The following is a 24,791-nucleotide window of genomic DNA, read 5'->3' as shown; positions in this document are numbered from 1 at the left end:
AAAAAGGATTTTTTTACTCCTGTATGATATTACGTAGCCACATTGGACCAGCGGTTTGGAAAATGAATGGATGGAAGATTCAGCTGCGTGCGCCATCTTCTGGCGAGACGCAGGAATTAATTCGGCATGCGACTCTCACAGAGCATTATGGGTATTCTATAGTTGTTGAGCATACATCAGATGTACACTCGTTATTGCGGTGCATTGTGATTGAATGAGTGCACTCAATAATGTCCACTATGGTTTCGGACACCACTACACCACTAGTGCCCTATTTAAGGGTATAGAGAGCGATTTTGGACATAGCCAGATTCTCATGAGTCTGCATTCAGCTTTATGACTTGAGTTGAATGGTAATGAACAAGAGTGTATTTTTATGTGTCTGCTCTCTCTCAGGCCGTGTTCGACTGTGTGGTGAACTCCCTGAAGAACGTGTTGAATATCCTCATTGTCTACATCCTGTTCATGTTCATCTTCGCTGTCATTGCTGTGCAGCTCTTCAAGGGCAAGTTTTTCTACTGCACAGACGAGTCCAAGGTCCTGGAGAAAGACTGCAGGTAGAGTGGGATTAAGAGGCCGCTTACACTACACCATCTTCTTTTCTTTTTTCTTTTTCTTTTTTTTTTGTTGGCCTTTTTGTGCCTTTATCAGATAGGACAGTAGAGATTTTGACAGGAAAGCATGGGGTAGAGAGAGAGGATCGGCAAAGGACCTCGAGCTGGGAATCGAACTCGGGTCGCTAGAGGCGCAGTTGCGCTATATGTCGGCGTGCTAACCACGAGGCTATCGGCGCCGACCACAACACCATTTTCAACTAAAAACAGAAAACTTTATATGCGTTTTGGTCATTCATTTACACAACAGTGTTTTGGGGGCCTGAAAACGCAAACTTTTGAAAACGGGATTCGGGAAAGTGCAAGTTTTTGAAACGATACCGTTACCGTCTCTCTGTGTAAACTACAAATCGCGAATTTGTGAAAACGTTTATCGTGTTTAATCTATAGGCTGGTGGTATTTCTTTACAAAGTGACATTGCCAACTACTGGCCTGGCATGCATAATACATTGTTTTTAGTCATTTTTCGCGGATCTGTGTGATCGTATACAGGAGCACATCTCACACCTGCAGCTCTCCCTGCAGGCATACAGCAGTACTGTCCAATCCCATGCAGAAGTGAGTGGAGTAAATGTGTTGGGTCCCACAACTATGGAACCTTTGGAAATAGTTTTATGTTTCCAAACTATCAAGAAATTTTTAAAACAAGCCCTGTAAAATAAAATCATGGACATTTCTGAAGTGATTGTACATTTCTCTAATTATGTTCACCTCTAAAACACTTTCCCATTTGCATTTTGTGAATAATTTATATAAAAATATTCTTTAAAATCTTTAAAAAATAAACATTTTAATCCATCTTCCAAGTGTGCTGACAGCACTATGTTCAATTAAGCAGTGCTTTGAAAATTGACGTATAGATATTTTTTATATTCTGTCTCTGTTGTTATTGTCTTTGTGCTTATTAGAGGGGTATTTCTGGATTATGATAAGGATGACGTGGCGGCCCAGCCTAGGGAGTGGAAGAAATATGAGTTCCACTACGACAATGTGCTGTGGGCGTTTCTCACTCTTTTCACCGTTTCTACTGGAGAGGGGTGGCCCACGTAAGTCAGCAGACATGTCACGGTCCCTAACTACATTTATATCACAGATTTGATGGTATATTTTGGTATATTGGTATTGGTATATAGGTATTGGTATATATAGTACAACCATTTGCTATTCAGTATGTTTTGCTGGGATTAGAAACTCATAAAAGCTTCTGTCCTCTTCAAACACTTCCCTTGTGTCCTCTGACCCCCTCAGTGGCCTTTTATTCTCTCACTTTAAAGGCCATAATCAGTTTGAAGTGCTCTTTGAGGCTCTGTCATACTGGTAGAGCACAGCTCTCAGGAGGCCGAGTAGGCAGCCGTTCATGAATCAGCATCAGCCCAAACTCACTGCCAAACTCATGAATGTGCTGGACAAGCCATTGTAATTGACTGTGATTTATTGAGTTGTTCACAAGCTTGTTGGGGTCAGTGTTCTTCTTCCCCTGGTGTGCAAGTCTGTTTTCTTCCCTGCCCTCTCAGGTTTTAATCGTTTAATTAGATCATGTCAGTGTATTAGTGTATTAGAATGATGCATGATTTGTAAAAATGCCTCAGGTTAAGACCCATTGTCACAATCTGGAGGAACTCACTTGCTTAAATTTAGTTTTTTTTTTTAATGTTTGTTACTTTGGCCACACTGCTAATGAAAAAAAACTCTGTTAAGTGAATCAAACCTAACCAGTTAAAACTGTTATCTGTGTGATTATGCTGTGATTTTATTGTCTTAGATCTACAATTTGAGGGTAAAGTAAAACTATATATGTCTGTCTTCCACAAGGCACTTTATCATCTTAAACGTTAGGGTGTAATGATGTCATTTTGTCTTCGCACAGGGTTTTGAAGCACTCTGTAGACGCCACTTTTGAGGACCTGGGTCCCAGTCCAGGCTATCGCATTGAGATGTCCATTTTCTATGTGGTCTACTTTGTAGTCTTCCCCTTTTTCTTCGTCAACATTTTTGTGGCCTTGATAATCATCACATTCCAGGAACAGGGTGATAAGGCCTTGTCAGAGTGCAGTCTGGAGAAGAATGAGGTATGACTGAATAACGTTCAGACATGGTCGCCCCACAAATCTACATTATGTAACTCATTCTTGAAATCCTACCCTGTAGACAAAATATAGCTATGAACTGGTGCAAAATCCAAAAAGAGAGAAAAAAATTGTAATTAGGACAAATACTATTTTTCTATAATATCATGCAATATAATATAATATAATATAATATAATATAATATAATATAATATATAATTTCCTAATTTCACTTGCAATTGGCAGGTGTGGTAAAATTATTTGTATTTGGCATTTGGCATCATAAAAATATTTATGCATCATTAAAAATATGATGGACAATATTACTATTTTGCAGTTATACCTAATAAAAAAATATATATTTAATAATATAATATAATTTTACTGAAAATATATTATTTATAAAATATGTGTTTTTCTAATTATTATTATTATTACAATTAACTTCTTATAGAAAATAATGTTTTTTGGAAAGTAAAAAAAATATATAGTTCAGATATGAACAATTTATCATCAAAAAGAAAGCTTTTAGGCTGACGTAAGAGATACAGAGACAAACATTCATTTTCCTCTTACAAACACTGGAGGAGTTTTATAGTGTTTAATGATGTGATACAGTACCTACAGTCAAGCCAGCCATGGAAACAGTTGCAGATGGCCAGGTAGGGAATTTTGACAGAATTAATGCATGTGCCTGCGGCGGACCACACACACACACACACCTAAACACATGTTCAGAAACAGGTATACATTCATACAGTGACGCACAGTGTCTAAAGACACACACAGAGACAGCCAGCCCCATGGAAGAGCAGTCAACAAGATGTTCCTGCCCCATTTCCTCTGAGGCCCCATTAGACGGGCCCAGTCGTCTGCAGAGCCTGTGCTGTTTCACTCTCTCCCTCTCCATATGCCAGCCTAACATGACTCACAAACTGTGGTAAAAACCCAGACCTCAGGAGAAGTCATTTATCATCAACATTCACAGCAGCGCAGCCAGAAAATATCAGCTCAATTACGAGTCTATTTTCTTGTTCTTCAACAGGTTAGACTACTGTATATCTTCCACAGTTGTTGTCGCTGCTCTTTTTATGGCACTTTTCTGATTAGTTGTGATTATGAGAAGGAAAATGTGACAAATTATATTGCAAATTAATTCCTTTGTTGCTGTTTCTCTTCTCAGAGAGCCTGCATCGACTTTGCTATCAATGCCAAACCGCTGACCCGTTATATGCCACAGAACCAGCAGTCCTTTCAGTACCGCCTGTGGAAGTTTGTGGTCTCTCCACCATTTGAGTACTCCATCATGATCATGATTGCTCTCAACACTGTGGTGCTCATGATGAAGGTCATTTGGTCATTTTTCTTTCAGTAACACTAGAGTCCTTGGAGAGTTACTTGACAGCTATGAAATTTTCATTAATTTTGCATATTTCCTTTTTCTAACCATTTGGTGATTCATAAAAAGTATGTACAGTACCATTCAGAAGTTTGAGATCAGTAAGACTGTTATTATCATTAATATTGAATAGAATATATCATTTTTTTTGCAAGTTATTCTTTTAAACATTCTATTCACCAAAGAATCCTGAAAAAAATCACAGTATCACTGTTTCCACAAAAGCATTAAGCAGCACTGTTTTTAACATGGATAATAGTAAGAAATCTTTCTTGAGCACCAAATCAGCGACACTGAAGACTGGAGTAATGGCTGCTGAAAATTTTAATTTGTAATATGTCACTATTACTCTTTTTACTCCATTTGATCAAATAAATGCAGCCTTGGTGAGCATAAGATACTTTTTTTTACTGACCTTAGACTTTTGAACGGTGGTACTATACATCATGTTTTTGTATTCATTTAAATAATCTTTTCTACTGTAATATGCTAAATTTCTGCATCACAGTAAGGCAAATCTATAGATAAACACCATTGAGAATAAGAATTACAAAAAACTCAAAAGTAAAACAATTAGGTAAATTATGGTTTTGTGGGTAAAATTGTGGGTAATTTCCTACTTTTTCAGTGTTCTTTTCTAACCTCACTTGATCAAATGAGCACAGATTCTCCCCAATACTTTTATCAATACATTTGACACAACTTTATGGACAAAATCTAACCTGTTTATCACCGTTGGTTTTGCTGATAACAAAACCAAAACAAAACAAAAACTTTGTCTTCTTATACCTGCAGTTCCATGGGGCGAATGAGTCTTACGAAGCAATGCTCAAGTATCTCAACATTGTCTTCACTGCTCTCTTTTCAATGGAGTGTGTTCTCAAGATTATTGCTTTCGGACCCTTGGTAAGTATCATCACTGATACCCTCAACAACATTATGCACCTTGGTCCAAAAAGAGCTGAACCTAAAAGCAAGGAATATTTCACCCAAATACAAAACTTCTGTCAAAGCCATTTGATAGCTTTTGAGGAACAGATTCACTGAATATCATGGTAGCTGGGTGAATCATGGTGAACTAATCCTTTAATTCACTGTAAATCGTTCCTATGCTAGAGTGTGAAATTGTAAGCCTCTCCAACCTGTCCCTGAATTATCTCTCTAATTCTCTTCCTCACAGAATTACCTGAAAGACGCCTGGAATGTGTTTGACTTTGTGACTGTGCTGGGCAGCATCACTGACATCTTAGTCTCTGAGATTAAGGCAAGTGGGCGGCACTGAGCTCTGTGTTTGAGCTCTGTTAGAGAAAGGTCTCAGAGCTAGACCATGTGAAATACCAGACAGCAGAGATAGGCTGAGAAGAAATGCCCAAACATAGATGATGATGAGCTGGATAACATCACAGCTCAGGAACAGAAGGGAGAGAGAGCTCAGCTCTGTGTTGTTATTTTCCAGATAAAATGACAGTAATAGAGTAACTAAATCCATTTGGTAATGCTCACTATGACCAAATCGCTAGTTTGTGGCTTTGATTTGTGTTTTATGATGTTATGAAGTTTTATGTTGTATTATGCTCTATGTCTTGACGTCCTCGTCATTGTCAAAAGCTGCTACTGATGGTTATTGTGTTTGTTCTGTAACTATATTTGTGCGTGATGGCTGTTCTTGTTCTCCTGTGTTCCTTAAATGTCTTCACTCAAATCTTGGCTTGCTCCTGCCACGATTTAACATCTTCATGTATAGACAACGGTGAGTTGCTCTCTTGTCTTTGATCTTAGGTCTATTCCACCCTGCATGGAATGAAAAAACTTCCTATTGCAGACATATATGGCACATCATAAGGTTCTCCCTTATTAAAGGTTCACATTTACTGAAGATAATGCAACATCATCACCCCATGGTTGTCAGTTGAACATGTAGTAAATAGGTCTTATTTTAAGTCATCGGGGTTCACTACTGCTTACCGTGGATCGACATCCATGTTGGTCCAATATATTTTTGTCGGGATTGTCAGCATTGTTGTTTTAGGACCAACAAAATATATTCACATATTCATGGTTGGTTAGTGTTCACAGACCATGAAGTTAAACAAATAAAATATTGCATATGTTTTATTTTATTTTTTGACAAATTGTATGATTTAATTATTAGCTAGTATTCATCAACTCTCAAACTCTTGCATTTCACTTATGAACCCCAAGGGGTTTGCAAACCACAGTTTGAGAATTAATTAATGACATTCGAACAATAAAAAAATCAACTCAATCTCAAGATTAAAATCAGGTTCAGTGTGAAGAGATTTGAGAACTTTTAGATCAAAGGATAGTCCAACAAAAAATGAAAATTCTGTCATCATTTACTCACCCTCATGTCATTCCAAACCTGACCTTCTCTGACTTCAGAAAATTAGGAGAAATGAATTTTCAAATTGACAAACCCTGCATTCCCACAGGACCGCCTGCTGAATTTCAGTTTCCTGAGACTCTTCAGAGCAGCCAGACTAATCAAGCTCCTCCGGCAGGGATACACCATCCGCATCCTGCTCTGGACATTCGTCCAATCATTTAAGGTAACTCGAAATAAACTGATTTGACATTCATTGGTGGAGACTTTTTTTAAAAGTACCAATTTCTTAATTTTTGTTTCCAGGCACTGCCTTACGTATGCCTTCTAATCGCCATGCTGTTTTTCATCTACGCCATCATTGGAATGCAGGTAGCTATCTAAAATAATTTCAGTGCTTCAGTGTTTGTAATTAAAAAGGTCATTGCAGAGCTGGAGTGTATTGTATTATAGGTTTTATTAATTAAAATATAGAAACTGTATTGTGTCTGAAGGATGTTCAATGTTCAACTGTTTCAAAACATAAATTCATTTAAGGTAACATTGTGATTGCAGGTGTTTGGGAACATTGAATTGAATGACGATACTGCCATCAATCGTCACAACAACTTCCGCACTTTCCTCCAAGCACTTATGCTGTTGTTCAGGTCTGCACACACCTGTCATTCTTTACCTACTGCAATCAAATCCACCTGAGAATGCAGGAAATCTTAGAGAGGCTTCTGGGCTGTATAACGGAATCAAGGACAAATTCCAACAAAGTTCAGATAGAATTATAGATTTAGAATGTTTCTACTGTACTGCTTCTGAACACTATATTTAACCTTTGATTGATATCAACATTAATAGCGCGCATTTGTCTAATGCAATTAGGAATTTTGTGGGAGCTGTATTTATAATTGATCAAGATCTTTCATACTCAGAAAATATGAATGTATAAAGTACTAAAATAAAGGCCTAACTACAGCCAACCTAGTCTGATCTCAAGTTATAGATCTGCTAAAGATCTCCACTGTGTTTTGTCAGATTACCTTTATATTAAAAATAGATTTCATTTCATGTATCATTTGAGAACTCTGAGATCTATTTAGGGCAATTTTCTTTTTGCACACCATATTTTGATCCTATTACATGTCTGAGTGTTACCATACAGATTCAAAGGATCCATCTGCCTGTCTGTCTGCCCATCCATCCATCCTCAGATAGATAGATAGATAGATATAGTACTTTTTCTCACTGTGTTTACATCTCGCTGTCATGCTCTTTCTCTCTCTGGTCTCCCCTTTTGATCAGATTGAATTTTAAAGTATCATCTGGAGTATCAGCCATAATGCTAGAAAAACGACATATCCTAATGAAATTCATAAATAAATTTCCATCTTTCCCTTATGTTCATTACCTTGAAGCTTCCTCTGAGCTGAGAGCCATGAGCAGACAGCACATCAGTCTGACAATAACACTGTGAAAACATGAAATCTGTCTCAACTGTAATTTAAATATCAGCACTTCTCCAATCATCTGCAGTCTGTGTCATATTCTCTGACAGTCATTCCTGGGTTTAATAGAAGATGCAGCATTTATTCAATCAGCTCTTCATCGTGTCTCTTGCAGGAGCGCCACTGGCGAAGCCTGGCACGAGATCATGCTGTCCTGTCTGAGTGAACGCACCTGTGACAAATTTTCGGGCACACTTGGAAAGGAGTGCGGGAGTGACTTTGCCTACTTCTACTTTGTCTCCTTTATTTTCCTCTGCTCCTTCCTGGTCAGTCATACCAGCCAAAACAGGCTCATCATTATTGTAGCATGTCATCACATCCTACTGCCACAAAGCTTGATTGTTTATCTAAAAAAAAAGAAGAAAAGCCTTTGAACATGACTGAAATATTCCATTGTGTTTAGAATAGGGCTGGGAATCGATGCAGATTTCCTGATTTGATTTGGTATTTTTTAGTGGTGTAAATGATCAGAGTAATGTTTCATACTGATTCAAACCAGTCACACTACACTTTTCACTCCATTTACTTCCATTCACATTCCATTCAGATCGGAAACATCTCATATGAAGTTTTGCATTTCGCTGCGTTGCAAAGTTCAAGTATGCTGAGCTTTGACCTGCGAATTCATATATTCATTCGTGACCAATATAAGATTGATACGTTGATACAGTGTGGCCTCTTAGCTGAATTAAAAGAACAAACTTTCTTGCTGCAGGTTCGTAAACATTACAAGAAAGTGGATAAGATTGTATATTTTTACATTTTGGATTTATTATTGTTTGTTTATATGTCAAATTTCAGTGTTCTTTTTAGTGAATCAACAACATAGAAAGTGACCATTGTAGCCCAATAGTCCTTAAATTGTACTCTAAACTGTATGTATTTAATTGTTTGTGGTGGTCACACTAGATTTTGAGCATGCAAAATGTCATGATATGTGCTCTACTGCATATTTTTAAAAACATAAAAGTTCATGAGAGTCATTTTTTTGGGAATCGGACTGCACTGGTCATGTTGTTGTTTTTAAATGCAGACTAAAAACTCACATTCACAGCAAAGGTAAAATATTTTATTGATTGTAATTTGTTATTTTGTCATGGCGCTGAAGACACAGCAGCCAGGGTCTATTTTTCAGACTATGATTAATCAGAAAATCAATGTTTTTACCCAGCCCTAATTTACAATTAACCTCATACTCCCAGATATTTTCAGATTGTTTTTCCAGCTCCGTGACCTTCAGAGTCTTTTCTCCTGACACTTTCTCCAGATGCTGAACCTGTTTGTGGCTGTCATTATGGACAACTTTGAATATCTGACACGTGACTCCTCCATCCTGGGCCCTCACCACCTGGATGAGTTTATTCGAGTGTGGGCGGAGTATGACCCAGCCGCATGGTATGTTTCAGCCTGCGCTCCCCCGCCAGATGGAGACCTACTCTTGTGATAAATATAGTAACTGAGTTTGGCAACAGTTGAGAGAAGGAGAATCATTCTGTTAGGGCTCAAAGGCCTTCTCAGGTTAGACCACATAAATAAAAGAGAGAAATGCTGAATGTTCCCCCTTATTCTTTATGTGTGATTGAAGACCTCCCACGCAATGCCTATAAGAATTGTGCTCTGGATGTAAATGGGATCTTGTACTCCTATCCGCATCTTGTCCACAACACAAATATGCTCTCCAAGCTTTCTTCATGTATGTGTCATGTTTTGCTTGTTCTTTCCGCAGCGGACGGATTTCCTATAAGGATATGTACAATTTGTTGCGAATTATCTCGCCCCCCCTTGGCTTAGGGAAGAACTGCCCTAATAGGGTAGCATACAAGGTTTGCAACCCAAGCAACTTCTTCCACTCGTGTGGCCTCTGTGTGCAAACGCCCAGAGACCCAAACTTGAATGGCTGTGCTCAGATGACTTGCCTACACACAAGCACTTGCCCCACCAGATTTGACTGGCTTTGGTTAATGATGCTGGATGGGAAACAAAGATTTCAAGGCCACATATAGATTGGACACCTCCTTTAATTGGGTATAATTGAGTAGTTTTCATATTGACAATTCACTAAACTAATGTTACACTATCAAGCCATTTTGATTTTTACATTTCTATCTTAACCATTCAAATGAAATAGAACAGAAAAGAAACTGGCGTTGAAACCTTTGTTTCTGTGCACTGAAAGTGGAAACTCCCCCTGATGTCTCAGCATGCAGATGCAGACATCTTACAAACAATGCAGCCATTCTGTCACCATCCACTCCTCGTGCCATCTCACTCACCTCTTCCATCTCTCCTTATCAGGGATCAACTCTCTCACCTCTGACCTCTAACCTTTGGGATCCATCTCTGACCCTGCCAGGCCAGGATGGCATCCCTGTCCATGACACTCTTGGAAATCTAATTAACAAAAGATTTCTGTTTTTTGTCCTCTGTTGTTTGTTTGGTCTTTTTTCATTTTGTCTTGTTTGGTTTACTTTCTGCCCCTCTTGTTTCTCTTCCCGTCTCTCTAACTCCCCATCCTTTTCTTTATTTTTGTTTTTTTCCCCCGTTGTCTGCACTGTGAAGTGGCCGTATCAAGTACCTCGATATGTATGAGATGCTGCTCCACATGTCCCCACCTTTAGGTTTGGGAAAGAAATGCCCTCCACGAATCGCCTACAAGGTAGCTCAACTTCACATGCCCCCCCCCCCCCCACTCCCCCCTGCTCGTACTGTCTTCCCATTGGCTTATTCTTCAGCCAATCTCTGTGCTCTTGCAGTGTTTCCCCTCGTTTTTTGTTTAACTGTTTATTTTTTCTCCCCACGCTCTAATCTTATTGGTGTAGTTCCTCCCTCCCCGTCTCTCTATTTATTCAAGAGTTCCCCTCCACTTCCTGTGTGATTTAGGGATGGTCACAGACTAATTATGAGTATGACTGCAGAACTTTAGTCCATTTGTGACCCTGGAAACCAGTCACATGGGTAAATTTTCTGAAATTGAGATTTATACATCACCTGAATGCTGAATAAATAAGCTTTCCATTGATGTATGGTTTGTTAGGATAGGGCAATATTTGGCTGAGATGCAACTATTTGAAAATCTGGAATCTGAGGGTGCAAAAAAATCAAAACATTGAGAAAAAATTGTCCATTTATGTTCGCGATTGTGTGGCATTCACTCACAAAAATAAATGTTTTATATATTTACGGTAGGAAATCTACAAAATATCTTCATGGAACATGATCTTTACTTAATATCCTAATGATTTTTGGCATAAAGGAAAAATCAATAATTTTGACCCGTACAATGTATTTTTGGCTATTGCCACAAATATACCCTTGCTACTTGTGACTGGTTTTGTGATCCAGGGTCACATTTAATGTTTAATTACAACCCAGGCTCATTGGAAATACGTGTCTGTGGCAACATTTCTACAAGTTCTTTCTTGCATGTTCCGCGACACTTTTAAAGTGAAATGTCCAGTAGTGCCACTAAAAGTACATTCAGTTTTTAACGAATGAACACGGATATGTAAATGTTTTATTGCAATGCTTGCTGTACGTATCACAGCAGTTAGGGAATGAAAAGTCTGATGAGTGGCGCTAAAAGGTTAATGCTCTGTCGCTTTTGAAAATAATGCACCACCTACACTAAACCTGCAAGTTCAATGCTGTACCACCAGGTGACCTACCGAGCAAGTTTACTGTGTCAAAAAAGCCATACAAGAGCTGGTTATTTGATACATGTCAAAATGTATTATTTTACAAATCATGTGCTATGATAAAAGTGTTTTGAGGTCATAACAGTATTGTGCAAAAAAATTCTTTATTAATCGACAATCTGCACCATAATCATAATCTATGTGAAAAGGAATCAAATTTGATGGTGTTTTACTGCCTATAGTGGTCATTTCAGCTGGAAACTGCTGTGTAATTGTATGTTTTGAATTTTGCAAAAATGTTGGTAGAGGCACGTATTTCCAATCAGCCTAGGTTGTTTAATTATAATAATAATAAAAGAAACTTAAATCTCAATTTTATCTATGGGCATACTTCATATATAAACATTTACCCCAAAAGTTGCATTGTGTAAGGGTTTGTGCACGACATTACAAAAATTATTTTCTGTAATAATCATATGCATTATAAATGCAAAATATTTTATGTAAACTCAATTTACATAAAAACAGTGTGGCCAATTGCTCTTTTTGCGGGTTTCTGTGTCTTTGGGATTCACTTAAGGGCCCCAAATTTAGCTGAAAAACCTCTTTTAGAGCCCTTATGTTGTGTTAGAATAGGAAAGGACCCCCCTCTCACCCTTGTTTTCATGGAGCAGTGTGTGAAGTTGCTTTCACTCATGAGAACTATGCACTTGACCTCTTTCTTTTTCTCTTGGCGGTCGTTCACTTATATTCTCCCTGTCTTGCTTGTGCTGTCTATGTCTCATCCACTTGACCATTTCCTCTCTCTTTTTTCTTTCTCTTAATAGCCTTCTCTCTTTTTTCTTTCTCTGCAGTACGTGAGAATGTATGTCTGTGTGTGAGACTGTCCATCTTTTTTTTCATTCTGATCTTTTTCTTTTTGCACTGCTACTGCTAGTAGATGTATGTTCTATTTGCTCAGGGGAGCTCAACTCTTCACAATGAATCACTCTAAACCATATCGTACACTTGTACATCCCATGATACAAAAGAGATGTCATGTTTAAAGGTGCACTCAGATATTTTCCTCTTTAAAAAGTTAAGCATACAGAAAGTAATGGTACTTTTGATTTAAAACCATGTGCACTCACTCTTATAAAAAGCTGTTTTAGTTTACATGGGAGGAGTTCGGCCATTTTGAGTCAGATGATCAGCCAAATACTACTTATTTTATCTTTATAACTCCCCAATTATTGGATACTTTTGCTCACAGAATAAATTATTAAAGACTGAGTGCTAATAAAGCATTTCTACAAATGCATTGTAACTGAAATCTTTTAATGATGCTTCATCCACACCTCTAGGTGTCAGTATACAGTAAGTCCAAGAAAACTGCCACATTTTCCTGTGCAATATAAGCAAACAATTGAGTGCACCTTTAAAGATAAAGTGTGTATTTTTTTGAGACTCTAAACTAGAGCCACCAAACCAAAAGGGTATTGTCAGAATGATCCAGTTGAAAGTTTCTGGTGTGTTTAGCATTATTTAAACTCCAAAAAGCCACAGCTGAAAAGCAACTATTTGCTGAACTTTTATTGATTAGTAACTCCCAGAGTCGAGCTCCCATGTCCTCTGAAACCCCTCATGGTTATGTGTACATGCTTTTCTTCACTCTCGAGTTGGTGTCGGTTTATCACCAGTGCACTTTGGTTGCAGATCGTAGCCTATAGCAGTGAATGTGAATGTTCGATTCTGTACGTTCTTATTCTCTTTGTGAACAAAACTGTTTGTGTGATTGAAACGCTAAGATTAGAAAAGGATCCAGTATATTTGTTGCTTGATTTATAGAATATATAAACTGAATAAAAAAAAAAGGATATGAAATATGAAGAGTCTAATCTCAGACACACACAAACTGTTTTGTTGGAGTTGTTGGGGTGTTGGGATGCTGATTTTGAGGAGTGTTTTACCCCACTAATGAACCTCATGGCTCCTCGTAGCGGCTGGTGAAAATGAACATGCCCATTGCAGATGACAACAGTGTGCACTTCACCTCTACCCTGATGGCTCTGATCCGCACTGCTCTGGAGATCAAACTGGCATCAGGTCAGTCTGGTACCCATTTTATTGTCTAAATGATTGTGTAATTATTGTAGAAATTAGTATCTAGATAACTGTTCCACCTTCCTTCTCCTTTGAAAGAGTCTGTCTTTCTCTTTTCCATATAACTACAAATGTGATTAGTGCCTGATGGAGAAATGTACTTCTTCAGTGTGATCTGTTCTGTTGCTTCTCCTAGTGCCATTTCCACTTATCAGAGCAATGTGTGTGGGATGGTGTGTGTAGCATCTGTTGTGTCTCTTTGAATGGTTGGCACTGGATGGTTTTTCTAGCTTCACTACGTTCTTTCAAAGCAACTCCTCAGCAAAGCTGTTTTGTCTTACAATACATTGATCTAAATTCACTGAACTTAAATAATTCCTTCTTCTTCCTACATGAGATGAAAAGAGTTTTTCTAGCTACACTAAATTCCAGAAGGGGTAAAATTCTCCCAAAGCAACTCAAAGCATTGCTCTAAATTAACTGAACTTAATAACTGATTAATCATAATTATGATAATATTACAGGAGAAAAAAATGTTGAGGGGTGAAGCGAATATTTTTGAAAATAATTGTCAACACCACAATAATTAGACAGAACAGAGTTGTATAATGGATATGTAGTCTTATTAGCCTCTTGTGTTCATGAATCTCTCCACAGGCATGGTGGCCCAACGTCTGTCAGACGCTGAACTGAAGAAGGAGCTCTCTACAGTCTGGCCAAACCTGTCTCAGAAGACTATGGACCTGCTGGTCACTCCACACAAACGTAAACACATTATAAATCATCACCCAGGAGATTATTTCTTACTTTTGCCTTGAAAATGCTCTCCACACTTGTATCCACATATCACAAGACTAACACTGAGGTACAGGCACACACTTATGAATGAACGCAGGCACAGTAATTCTGCACACATCTCTAAACACCAGTAATACACAGGGACCTCTAGTGGTCACCAGTAGAACTTCTAAAAGATGCATTTGTCTCTTTTGCAGCCAATGAGCTTACAGTGGGGAAGGTGTATGCGGCTCTTATGATCTTTGACTATTACAAGCAGAACAGAGCCAAAAGACTTCAGATGCAGCAACAGCAGCAGAAGGAACAGGCAGGACATGGATCTCAGGTGATACATATTTACACTACTAATCAAAGGTTTTGTACATTTAAAAGAATATTAAAAGTCATCAAGTAGTCATCAAACTATAATAAAAACCATTATATTGAAAGTAATATAGTGTTTATCTAGATCATATAGTGTCTAAAATTCCAAGCTTAAGCCTTTACATCAAACTTTTTTTTTTAAAGATCCTGAGAAACATAAATTCAAGACTGTCTAATCTTCCAGCTGGTAGTGAGTTTATTATCAGTTACAAAAATAAGCACTTTGTATTTATAGCAATGTTTTTTTTTTATTCTCTCTGTTTGAAGAATAAAGTCAGTGCTCTCTTAGAGCCCATTCTCCCACTAACTCACATTCAAGATCAGGCCACGAACAGTGTAGATTTGGCCTCAGAGTTTCAAGCTCAGACCAGACCCAGCTCCACCACGCTCAATAACGGACGCACACAGTGAGCATACCATCCCTCCTGCATACACATACAGTACACACTTGGATTAGCCTGTTTGCCATGACAAGTGTTTCTACTCTAATATGTTCTTTCCTCTGTCAAATTCCGTGCCCAGTCATGACAACCCTATTAAAGGATCTTCATCCTGGGCCTCAGAGAAGTCCAAAGAGGTCCAACGGTCTAAACGACGACCAATGTCCAGAGGTCAATCAGAGGAAGCCTCAAATGCAAACACTGCCCAGGTGCCGTAAATAACATTGACTCTCTCTGACACAGAGTGTCTTTCTTTGATGCGTATTCAATCCCTTATTGTGTGTGTGCATGTAATAGGAGTCAGTAGAAATGAGGAAGATGGAGAACAGTGCCACCACTGCGACCTCTGGCGGCCTTGAGGGCCAAGGACGTGCGGTATCCATGCCAAAACTCAATGCAGAGATGCAGGTATTCTATTGGGTGAAGGTTTTGTAGTCAAACCTCTCCCTGACTTGCTTAAAATCCTGTACATATGCAAATAATTGTTTAATAATGTGTCATTAAATGGAATATGGTTCTTGTATATGGTTTAGAGAAACTCATGCCGCAAGAATTATACATATACTTATACACATCCTGTACTCTTCTTATAGTTTAATACATAATCTTACTCCTGTTTCTTAGAACAAATACATGTTGATATATTGTTTCATCCCAAGTCTAATGAAAATTCGACATTTGTCCTATTTCAGGGCTCAGAGGAAGTAAAACAATACAATTAGTCATTGATTGGTTGCCAGATCTGCGCCCTGGATCATTTTGTTTTTTGGCTTGTTCTGGCTAAGAGGAAGTGAACTGTCAGAATAAGTATAAGTATACTCTCAAGAAAGAGGTTGAGATGACTTTTTGGCTACTTTGAGATGGATTTAAAAATCCATCTTGATTTGAACACTGGATGGCATTTCTCTGTTTTTATTTGAAATGTAATTTGCACAGAACTGGATAAAAGGCTTATGGGTTTTACTAAAGGATTGTGTTGTTTTAAGATCTCAACATTCAGTTTGCTTCATGTTATAGTATGTCAGAACAACAGCATCACTGGAAAAATAAATCTAAAATCATCCAAGTATGAAATTCACATTCCATTTGGACTCTGAAAAAGACAATCCATCCATTAAGACTCATTAGGATATTCCTGCTATCAAATCACACCTATCCCACACCTCTCCAGTGCTAATGGGCTGCTCAGGCTCACTGAGTGCCTCTGTTTCACTTCCAAATTTGATTCCCATCCAGAACCAAATCTCTTTAAAGTGCTGGACTAACCGATAAAAGACATTAGATGCTGAATGTAATGTTTCAGCAACTGCTAATATGGCCAAATCCCTCTGATTTCTGTGGGGGAAATCCCTTCTCCACTGGCACCTGGCCATGTCCAGTCCTTCTGCTCGACAAAATAACAGCCTCAAACACAGATTAATTTAGACCACAACCCAGAAACCCTGCAAAACTATGATGTGTGTAAGATCTGCAAAGACTTTATGATTGACAAATGTGTCTTGTCTTTTGTTTGTCATGGATGGATAGAAGAGGATGGATGATAAATGATGATATAGATTCCCAAAGGGAAGTTAAGCTTCCAATCAAATAAATCAGTGCATGAAAATAACACAAACCATTTTTTAAGCATTCAGAACAATATTTTGACTGTCCATTTACAAATGTGGGTTTTCAGTGTTGTTTTATTCAAAGCGTTAAAGGTGAAGTGTGTAATAGAGATCTAAAACTCTCAAACGAGTTAGCATTTTTGCACTTCAGTTTCCACCGTTGCAGTCAATGGGTTTTTTGAGCTCAAGGGATTTTCATGTTTTATTCTACAACATAAAATACATCAGTAATACCTCACTATTGATTTTTTTTAAGCTTTTACATGTCTTGAAAAAGACAGTTGCTTAGTGGTGGTGACGCTGAATTCAGAATGTTGTAGTTTGCTTATAGCCTAACTTTTGACTTCTGACAATTGTATTTAGACTTCAAATTCATAAAAGCTGTGTTCATTTGTTAAGATTATCTTGATGAAAAAAACATGGAAGAATCTTAAACTTTTGTTGGTTTCAGAGCTCATTTTCTGCAGTAATCCAAAAGCTAATAGAAAAATCCTAATGTTTTTTTTGTTGGAAGATACCAACTTCTGGGTCGGCCTTAAAAATGATGTGCCACTAGTGTCACTAAATATTGCACAAATATGGATTATTTCCAAACATAAATATGTTTACATTATCATTATTTTGCAATTCTGATACTGGTGCAAAAATGACACACTTCTTCACCTTTAAGTGACTGAAATGAGTGACTCATTAGAATAGAACTAAGAAAATGGGCTTGACTTACTGTGTTTCTTTACAAACTATTTTCTATTATCTTTTTTTCATGTCTTCTCTGCCATCGGGCTTCATTTTGTCCTCTGACGTGCTTCATCAGAGGAGTCATTCCCGTCATTCTCCTGGGACTTTACTGGAAGTATGATCAACTTTTAAAATATTCAGTTTCATAGTAATATACTGAGCAAGTTTTGAGATAAGAACCCAAGGTGAACTTTGTAATATTTTAGTAAAGTCACATGTTTGTTTTTCCTCAGTGTCAGTAGGAATATGAAGATTAGCAGCCTATTGTACTGCAAAACATGAAATCAAAGGAAGTCTAGTACTGGCTCAAGAGTCAGTGACCTTTGATCATTTCAGACAGATTAAGAGGCACAGGGTAAAAATGCACCTGTGGATGGATGGGAGCATAAATTGAGGGTATAATCCCAAAATGAGTGTTTCCTCAAATGGGATTAGCTCAGCTGCTACAGATGTTACACTGCCTCTGATACGTTGATACCATAATGGTCCCTTAGATCCATACTGCGGTTTGGAGTTCATCCTTGTTTTGATGCATCTGAGATAAAAATGGAGGTTTAGCGTACAAGACAGTGTTATTATGGACAATTTCAGTACAGCATTCCTTTAATATTCCAAGATGACAATGTCCAAAAGCATTCATCTCACTTCATCCAACCACCACCTTGTTTTCTTTCTCAGCCCATTCCCGATTCCCCTATGAGACGCTCTGCATCCACTTTTGCACCGCAGCGCCCTCAGGAGGTGAATTTGAATGACTACACTTTGGAGAAACCTGTTCAAGAACGACATCATCACCATCACCATCATCATCGGTGCCATCATCGCAGGGAAAGAGACAAGAAACAGAGATCTCTCGACAGGTCACCTACAGGCCAGCACAAAGCTACAGGTAAATACACTTTCATTGCCATTAGATAAAAAGTAGTAGTAGTAGTAGTTGTAAAAAAATTAAAACTAGCTGCATGAAGCAAAGCTGCACAATATTTTCATCTACAGATCTCTCCGGAGATGTTTTGTTGCGTTGGTTCAGTTCATCCTGAACCCAGACGGGACTCGGTTGTGTTGAGGATCGATTAAGTGCAGAAGCAGAGCCTGGTGTGAGAGCGTCGGCCGCAGCTGGCCTCTATTAGCCAGATAAAAGGGGCTGACAGACGTGCAGGCCCATGACCTGCTAATTTATGGTTACCTCTCAGCAGGCCAATCGAGAACAGGGAAGAAAAATTCGGAGACAGTCAGGTTTTTGACTAGAGTCTGTTGCAAGAATGTGAAATCCAGAGGAGAGGGGAGACTGTGAGAGATGGATCTGCCGCAGCAGGGCTCAATAGTTCAAGAAATCCTGTTGTTTTGTTTAATTTTTTCCTTTAATTTTCTTTAAAAAATCAGCAGGGGGTCAAAAATCCCGATCTTTTAAGTTCAGCGATGATATTTCTACTTGAATTGAAAATAAGTGCAACTTTTTCTCAGTTGTTAAAAGTATTTAAGTTCTCAGTCATTTTTTTTTTTAGCAGATATTATACACACTGCGTGTTCTGCTTTCCACACAAAACATTTTATTAATAATTATTTTGATTTGATTTGTTAAATATATCTAAATATCTAGCCTGAGAAGCAAAATGATGATATTAAAACATATTTTCAGAGAAAGAAATGTTTTTCTTACCTCACTTGGCAAAAACAATATTTAAGCATAAATCTTAGTGAATTTGATGGTTTAAATAAAAGCAATATATATATACATACATACGATACTTACTGTATCTAAAAAAAACTTTGAAAGAAGAGGAATTTACCCCAAAAGCTAAATTGTGTAAGATATTAAGATTTTAATAATTATTTTGACTTTTTTTTCCCCAGTAAAAATACATAAAAATATCTAACAGGTTATGATATTAAAATTATGGTATTAACACTTATTTCCAGAGAATATATCTTTGAATTAAGTTTGTTTTTCTTAATTTGGTAAATACTATTTTATAGTGAATTTTATAGTGAAAACAATAATAAAAACTAATTAAATGTTTTTAAAAAAATCCTACACACTTTTGCATAAATTTCTATTGTTTAGATAAAAGTACTGATTAAAAAAAAATTTTGTTGCAGTGCAAGTTTTAATGGATTGCCTTTCTTTCCCTCATATTTTTGTTTGGCTCTCAGACACAAGAGCTGACCCCGTAGAGGAGAGGGCACATGACCGGGGTCGTTCCCACGAGAGGAAGCACCATTCGTCTTCGGCAGAAAAGCAGCGGTATTACTCATGTGATCGCTATGGCAGTCGGGAACACTGTCCCAGCAAGTGTGCCGTGGCAAGCTGTGCCACCTCGCCCAGTGAGGCCGAGGAGGGCAATCTCAACAAGCAGGTGGGACGGGGGGTGTCGGGACAGGACAGGGACATGTGTTAAAAGGAAAGGTTGGGTCAGGGGTTAGAGACTGGAGAATGATCAGGATGTAATGAAAGTATCTGATGAGTGCGATCAAATGAAAGACATCTTAGGATTTGAGACAAGGCACAAAATAAATAATGATGAAGGCTGAAATCTGTGGTTAGAAAGTAATGAAGATAATGTACCAATTCAAACACAAGTTAAGCTCTATGGATAGCGTCTGTGTCCCTCAACAAACAAAAAACAATTGTACAGATGTACACTTACAATGGAAGCCAATGAGCAAGAGATTTTTAAAATAACACTGTTTTGAAACACATTTGTAAGACTTGTACACAATAACATGGAACTAATATGATGAAATGGCTAACCAAACTTGTCTGTAACTCGTGTTATGACCTTATAACCTGGTATTTTTCACATGATGTGTGCAAGGAGACCAGAAAAGAAGGTGACATAACTTTTAAAGTAGAAGATCCGTTAATTTTTTTCTCTACAACTACTATGTATTTCCGCTAAAATATCAGTGTTACGTGAGTTTTCAGTTTAGGATTCTCTCAAACGTGGTAGTAGCAAACTCTTTTTGACATGTTAATTATGGTTGATCACAACTAATTATATTATATTATATAATAATATAGTATATTATTAATTGTAGTAACTTTTATCATGCCTTTCAATTGCATTCATGTGAAAGTGTTCATTGTTTTACAGACTGAGTGACCAGTTTAATTATTGTCTGTAGAAGTAGAGCTCAACTTGTATTGAACCTTATAATTTATTAGCTGCTATAGCTTGAAGAGCAACAAAGTGCAGTAAGCTGTGAAACTATTTGCACTACAAACCAGTGTGTTTATGATTATGATAATAATTCTAAATAATTTGATAACAAATATCAGTCTGCTACATCAAGCAGGAGAACATACTGTTTTTGTGCAGCTAAAATAACTGGAAATGGCTGACACCAGAAGGCTCGCACATAGCCACGCCCACTCTTATAAAAAAAAAGGTCAGTTACGTAGGTAAATTAGTTTTTATACCTTTTTAATTGAGAAAACAACAACTTTGCATTGTTTTTAGAAGAGCGAAGTGTTAGAAGAGCTTCTGTGAAACACTAACCATTCCTACTCAAGCCATGAAGATAACGAGATATTATTTTCTTATAAAGTTTTACATTTTGTGATATAAACCTCATAAATGAAAAGTTTCTCTTCTCTTTGGCTGTAGTGCAACCACTCATAGGCTTTCACTTCTCTTTCCACTTTTCCTTCACACCATTTCTCTGTGCATTTGTCCGTCTTTTCTTTCTTTGTCTTGACTGTCATCTTCACTTCCTCCTTTGTTTTTGTCTTTCATTTTTGTCCAATTCATCTGCCATCTTTCTCTGCTGTCTTGTCCAACATATTACTTTTCCTTCCTTCCCTTCCTTCCTTCTTTGGCTCCTGGTCCCTGTCTAACCTTTTGGGCATTTTCCCCCTCATTATTTTATTGTTTTGATTTTGCCTGTTTAATTTTCATCTAGGGCAGTGGGTGGGCTAAGGGGAGCCCGGTGTTGTTGACCTCAGGGGCGAGCACTCCAAGCCGTGGGCGCAGACAGCTGCCCCAGGTCCCCCTTACTCCTCGTCCCTCCGTGGCCTACAGGACTGCCAACTCTTCCCCTGTGCACTTTCTGGGCACACAGGCCGGTTTGCTTCCCCCTAGTCCCGGCAGGCTGAGCCGCGGTCTGTCCGAGCACAACGCCCTATTATACAGCGGCTCCATCTCCAGCTCGCCGGCCCCCGTCAGTCGCATTAACTCAGAACCCTTCTTGGGCCCCCCGGACCACCCTGCCGGCCTCCAGCCCGAAACCTACGCTGTCTTCCAAGAGGATCCGACCCCCCAGACGGGCCTTTCTGCCCGGATCGTGGCGATTCCCCCACCTCCCCAACAGCAGTTCCGCGGGGTTCCCAACGGATACCACTTCGCCACGGGCCCCGGAACCAGCAGAGGACGGGCACGGCAGTACTACCCAATGGCAGAGGTGGACGACTGGTGCTAGCATGGCTTTTATTTACACAACACATACGGATGATGTTTTTGTTTTCGATCCAAGATGAGTTTTATCATCTCTTATTTTGCGGGTGGTGTTAAATGCAGTAATACATGTATTTGTTTTTCAATATCCAGGGGATAAAACATACATGTACGCTTACAAAGCAGCTACAAAGTGAGATAAAAAGGCGCCAACCCAACCGACTTTGATGTATTCCAGTCAGGCTAACTAGTTTGTGGGTGTGGTCTCTTTACAAACATGTGAGATTGACAGTTGATGTGAAAACACATGTTTTTTTTCTTAATCTTTGCCTTTCTAAAGGCAACAGATGCCAAAACGTGCTTGCGTAACTTGGGAAAAGAGTGACCCACTGCTACGAATGTAGACCACAATGGGCCTCTAGCCAGTTTTCTTCAAAGCAAGCCTCTGAGACACACTCTAAATGCAAATATCCCCATGAAAATGTTACCTTGCCATTAAAGGTGTAACTTTTATGGAGCGAAACCTTTACAGAAGTGGCTGGAAATGCAAGCAACAATTTTTTTTTTCTTCCTTTACAAAACGCACAATAGCAGTGCCCCCTATCGCCATTTAAGAGAATTACATGTCATTTCACACTGTTGCAAAAAGCAGATTGTTCGTTAGGCTGCTGATGACCATTCCTTGCACATATGTGAAACCTTTGACAACCATAATGTACTTTGTTTTATATCAAATTGTTGTACATATTTTATCTGTACATTATGTGCTTTTTGTATTGTAAAGACGAACGGTTTTACTTAAATCGCTTACGGCTTCACCATACTGTCAGGTCTACTGATTCTTCTTGACTGCTCCAGATGTTATTTACAAAGTGCCTAACCTTTTGAATATATTGTAGTAGTGATGCAACCTCAGCTTTTTTAATGCATCAACTCTTAATAGAGTGAACTGAACAAGCTCTAAGGGTTAAAAGGAACTACAAGGTGTTACGATCGCAGGCCTTAATTCAGAAGCAAAGACACAGTACCTTTGAATTCACAATAGGTTTTTGAATGGAAATTACAGTATGATTGTTTGTTTGTTTTTATTCTCGTCTCCTTTTTTGTATAATTTTAGTACTAAATGGAATATTGAAAATTCCATTACCAAACGCATATATTAGTATGGAGTAACTATTAAAAAAACGCAGTAGTTGTGTATTTGTCCTGACAGGGACTTTATAACCACAGTTATAAAATTGCATGTTTAAAAAAAAAAAGTCTTCAATTCTTGATTGACCATGGTTACGAAACCAATATATTTTAATATTTACGGTGTATATTTCCTGTCCTGATGAAGATGCTCAGACTGCATTGCTATTTGCCTTCTCTGTTTGGTCTTTTACGGTTAAATGCGAGGACTGAGAACCAATGAACTGTCACAAAAGAGTGAGCTTTGCTCATGTAGCAGATTTCCCGATGTGAGCGCGTGTTGTGTTGCGTTGAGTCGGGGTCCTGGCACCGGTACAGTAGTCTGATCTGTGTTAAGTTTAAACTTTCCCCCTCATGGCACTCCTCCAAGCACCCCCAGACACACATACACACTCACAGCTTTCATTCTGCCGCCGTTCCCCAGCTGCTTGCTCTATAGAAATATGTCCGACTCCTTTTATCACGCTGGTAACATGAGAGGAATATTTAGCCACCTGAATGCCGAGGGTGTGGCAGTCTAAAAGAACAGAAAAAAACCCCCCTCTGTATTGGGACACTATACTGTCTAGGATCATTTAATGTGTTCCACATTAACATACATGAGTACATTAGATGCTTGGAGAATTGTTTGACTAATCAGGTGATTCTTGGCCACCGATGTGTCAGGACTTTTGCTGACAGTGAATGTTCTTTCCTTATTCATTTTTTTAAACATATATTTTCTTTACGTAGGGCTATGCAACGAGATGACACTTTGAAAAATATACTTCATTCATTTAGTAGCTTTACCTGCTGGGAAATCCAGATTCAGGCTTTAGCATGATAGTGACCAAATCTTCCTTTTTTTTTCTTCTTTTTTTTTATACAAATAAACAGCAAAAATGTATGAAAAAGTATATTTTAGAATGCATAAAGGCACAATGATTAAAGAAAATTAAAGATTAAAGAAAATTATATATATATATATATATATATATATATATATATATATATATATATATATAAACAAAAAAATCAGTATGTGCATGCATCAGAGATGTCCAGTTTGTCAGGGGAAAAAAGAAAAAATGTTGTTTCAAATCTGCAGTCTAAACAACTGCTATTTTTCTACATAGGCTACTCTGTGAGACTGAATGATAAAGGGTTAAAGGATGTGCTGACATTTTGCTGATATTGTTATGAGTTGTTGCATTGTTCATGTGTAACTATTGAACAGATCTTTGCACTCCCAGCACATCCATTGATGTCCTTCGGCATGTTGCCAGAGTGGATCCAGACTGTGCTTCAACATTTCTTCAGCTTCTCTATGATTTGGAAAAACATCATACCATCTACCAAAACCTTTGATAGTGTATTGCCAAAATCTGAAATGCTATTTTCCCCTGTACATCAACCAAGCTTAAATATGGCTGTTTCCAGAAAGGTTAATGTTTGCATGGTCTTAAAATGTATGTGCATGTTGAAATACCCAAGGTTTATCTTCGTACTTTTTGATACAATGTATTCATTTTTGGTTTGATTTTTTAAATGACCTTTGATATGAAAGTAGGGGATTTGTTGAAATAAAAAAATAATAATTGTTGAAACATTTATAAATAAAGGAAACAGTATTGAACTATGTT

General features: G+C 38.0%; 1 protein-coding gene across 1 annotated transcript in view; it reads left to right on the top strand.

Moving 5' to 3' along the window:
- cacna1ba (calcium channel, voltage-dependent, N type, alpha 1B subunit, a) overlaps positions 1-24,082 on the top strand; it is a 106,793-nt gene extending 82,711 nt beyond the window's left edge. The window contains exons 27-48 of the mRNA XM_084113650.1: positions 397-557; positions 1,524-1,661; positions 2,483-2,684; positions 3,866-4,030; positions 4,877-4,987; positions 5,262-5,349; positions 6,533-6,651; positions 6,732-6,797; positions 6,981-7,072; positions 8,037-8,187; positions 9,189-9,316; positions 10,481-10,577; positions 13,536-13,641; positions 14,296-14,403; positions 14,634-14,761; positions 15,067-15,206; positions 15,322-15,448; positions 15,537-15,647; positions 17,661-17,699; positions 18,263-18,473; positions 19,739-19,941; positions 21,488-24,082. Of these exons, the coding sequence (XP_083969776.1) occupies positions 397-557; positions 1,524-1,661; positions 2,483-2,684; positions 3,866-4,030; positions 4,877-4,987; positions 5,262-5,349; positions 6,533-6,651; positions 6,732-6,797; positions 6,981-7,072; positions 8,037-8,187; positions 9,189-9,316; positions 10,481-10,577; positions 13,536-13,641; positions 14,296-14,403; positions 14,634-14,761; positions 15,067-15,206; positions 15,322-15,448; positions 15,537-15,647; positions 17,661-17,699; positions 18,263-18,473; positions 19,739-19,941; positions 21,488-22,003 (3,207 nt within the window). The 3' untranslated portion in view covers positions 22,004-24,082. The remainder of the gene's footprint in view (positions 1-396; positions 558-1,523; positions 1,662-2,482; positions 2,685-3,865; positions 4,031-4,876; positions 4,988-5,261; positions 5,350-6,532; positions 6,652-6,731; positions 6,798-6,980; positions 7,073-8,036; positions 8,188-9,188; positions 9,317-10,480; positions 10,578-13,535; positions 13,642-14,295; positions 14,404-14,633; positions 14,762-15,066; positions 15,207-15,321; positions 15,449-15,536; positions 15,648-17,660; positions 17,700-18,262; positions 18,474-19,738; positions 19,942-21,487) is intronic.
- Positions 24,083-24,791: the final 709 nt, after the last annotated feature.

The sequence above is a fragment of the Abramis brama genome (genome assembly GCF_963993115.1).
Source record: "Abramis brama genome assembly, chromosome: 5".
NCBI lineage: Eukaryota > Metazoa > Chordata > Actinopteri > Cypriniformes > Leuciscidae > Abramis > Abramis brama.
This window is presented reverse-complemented; position numbering and strand designations above follow the sequence as displayed.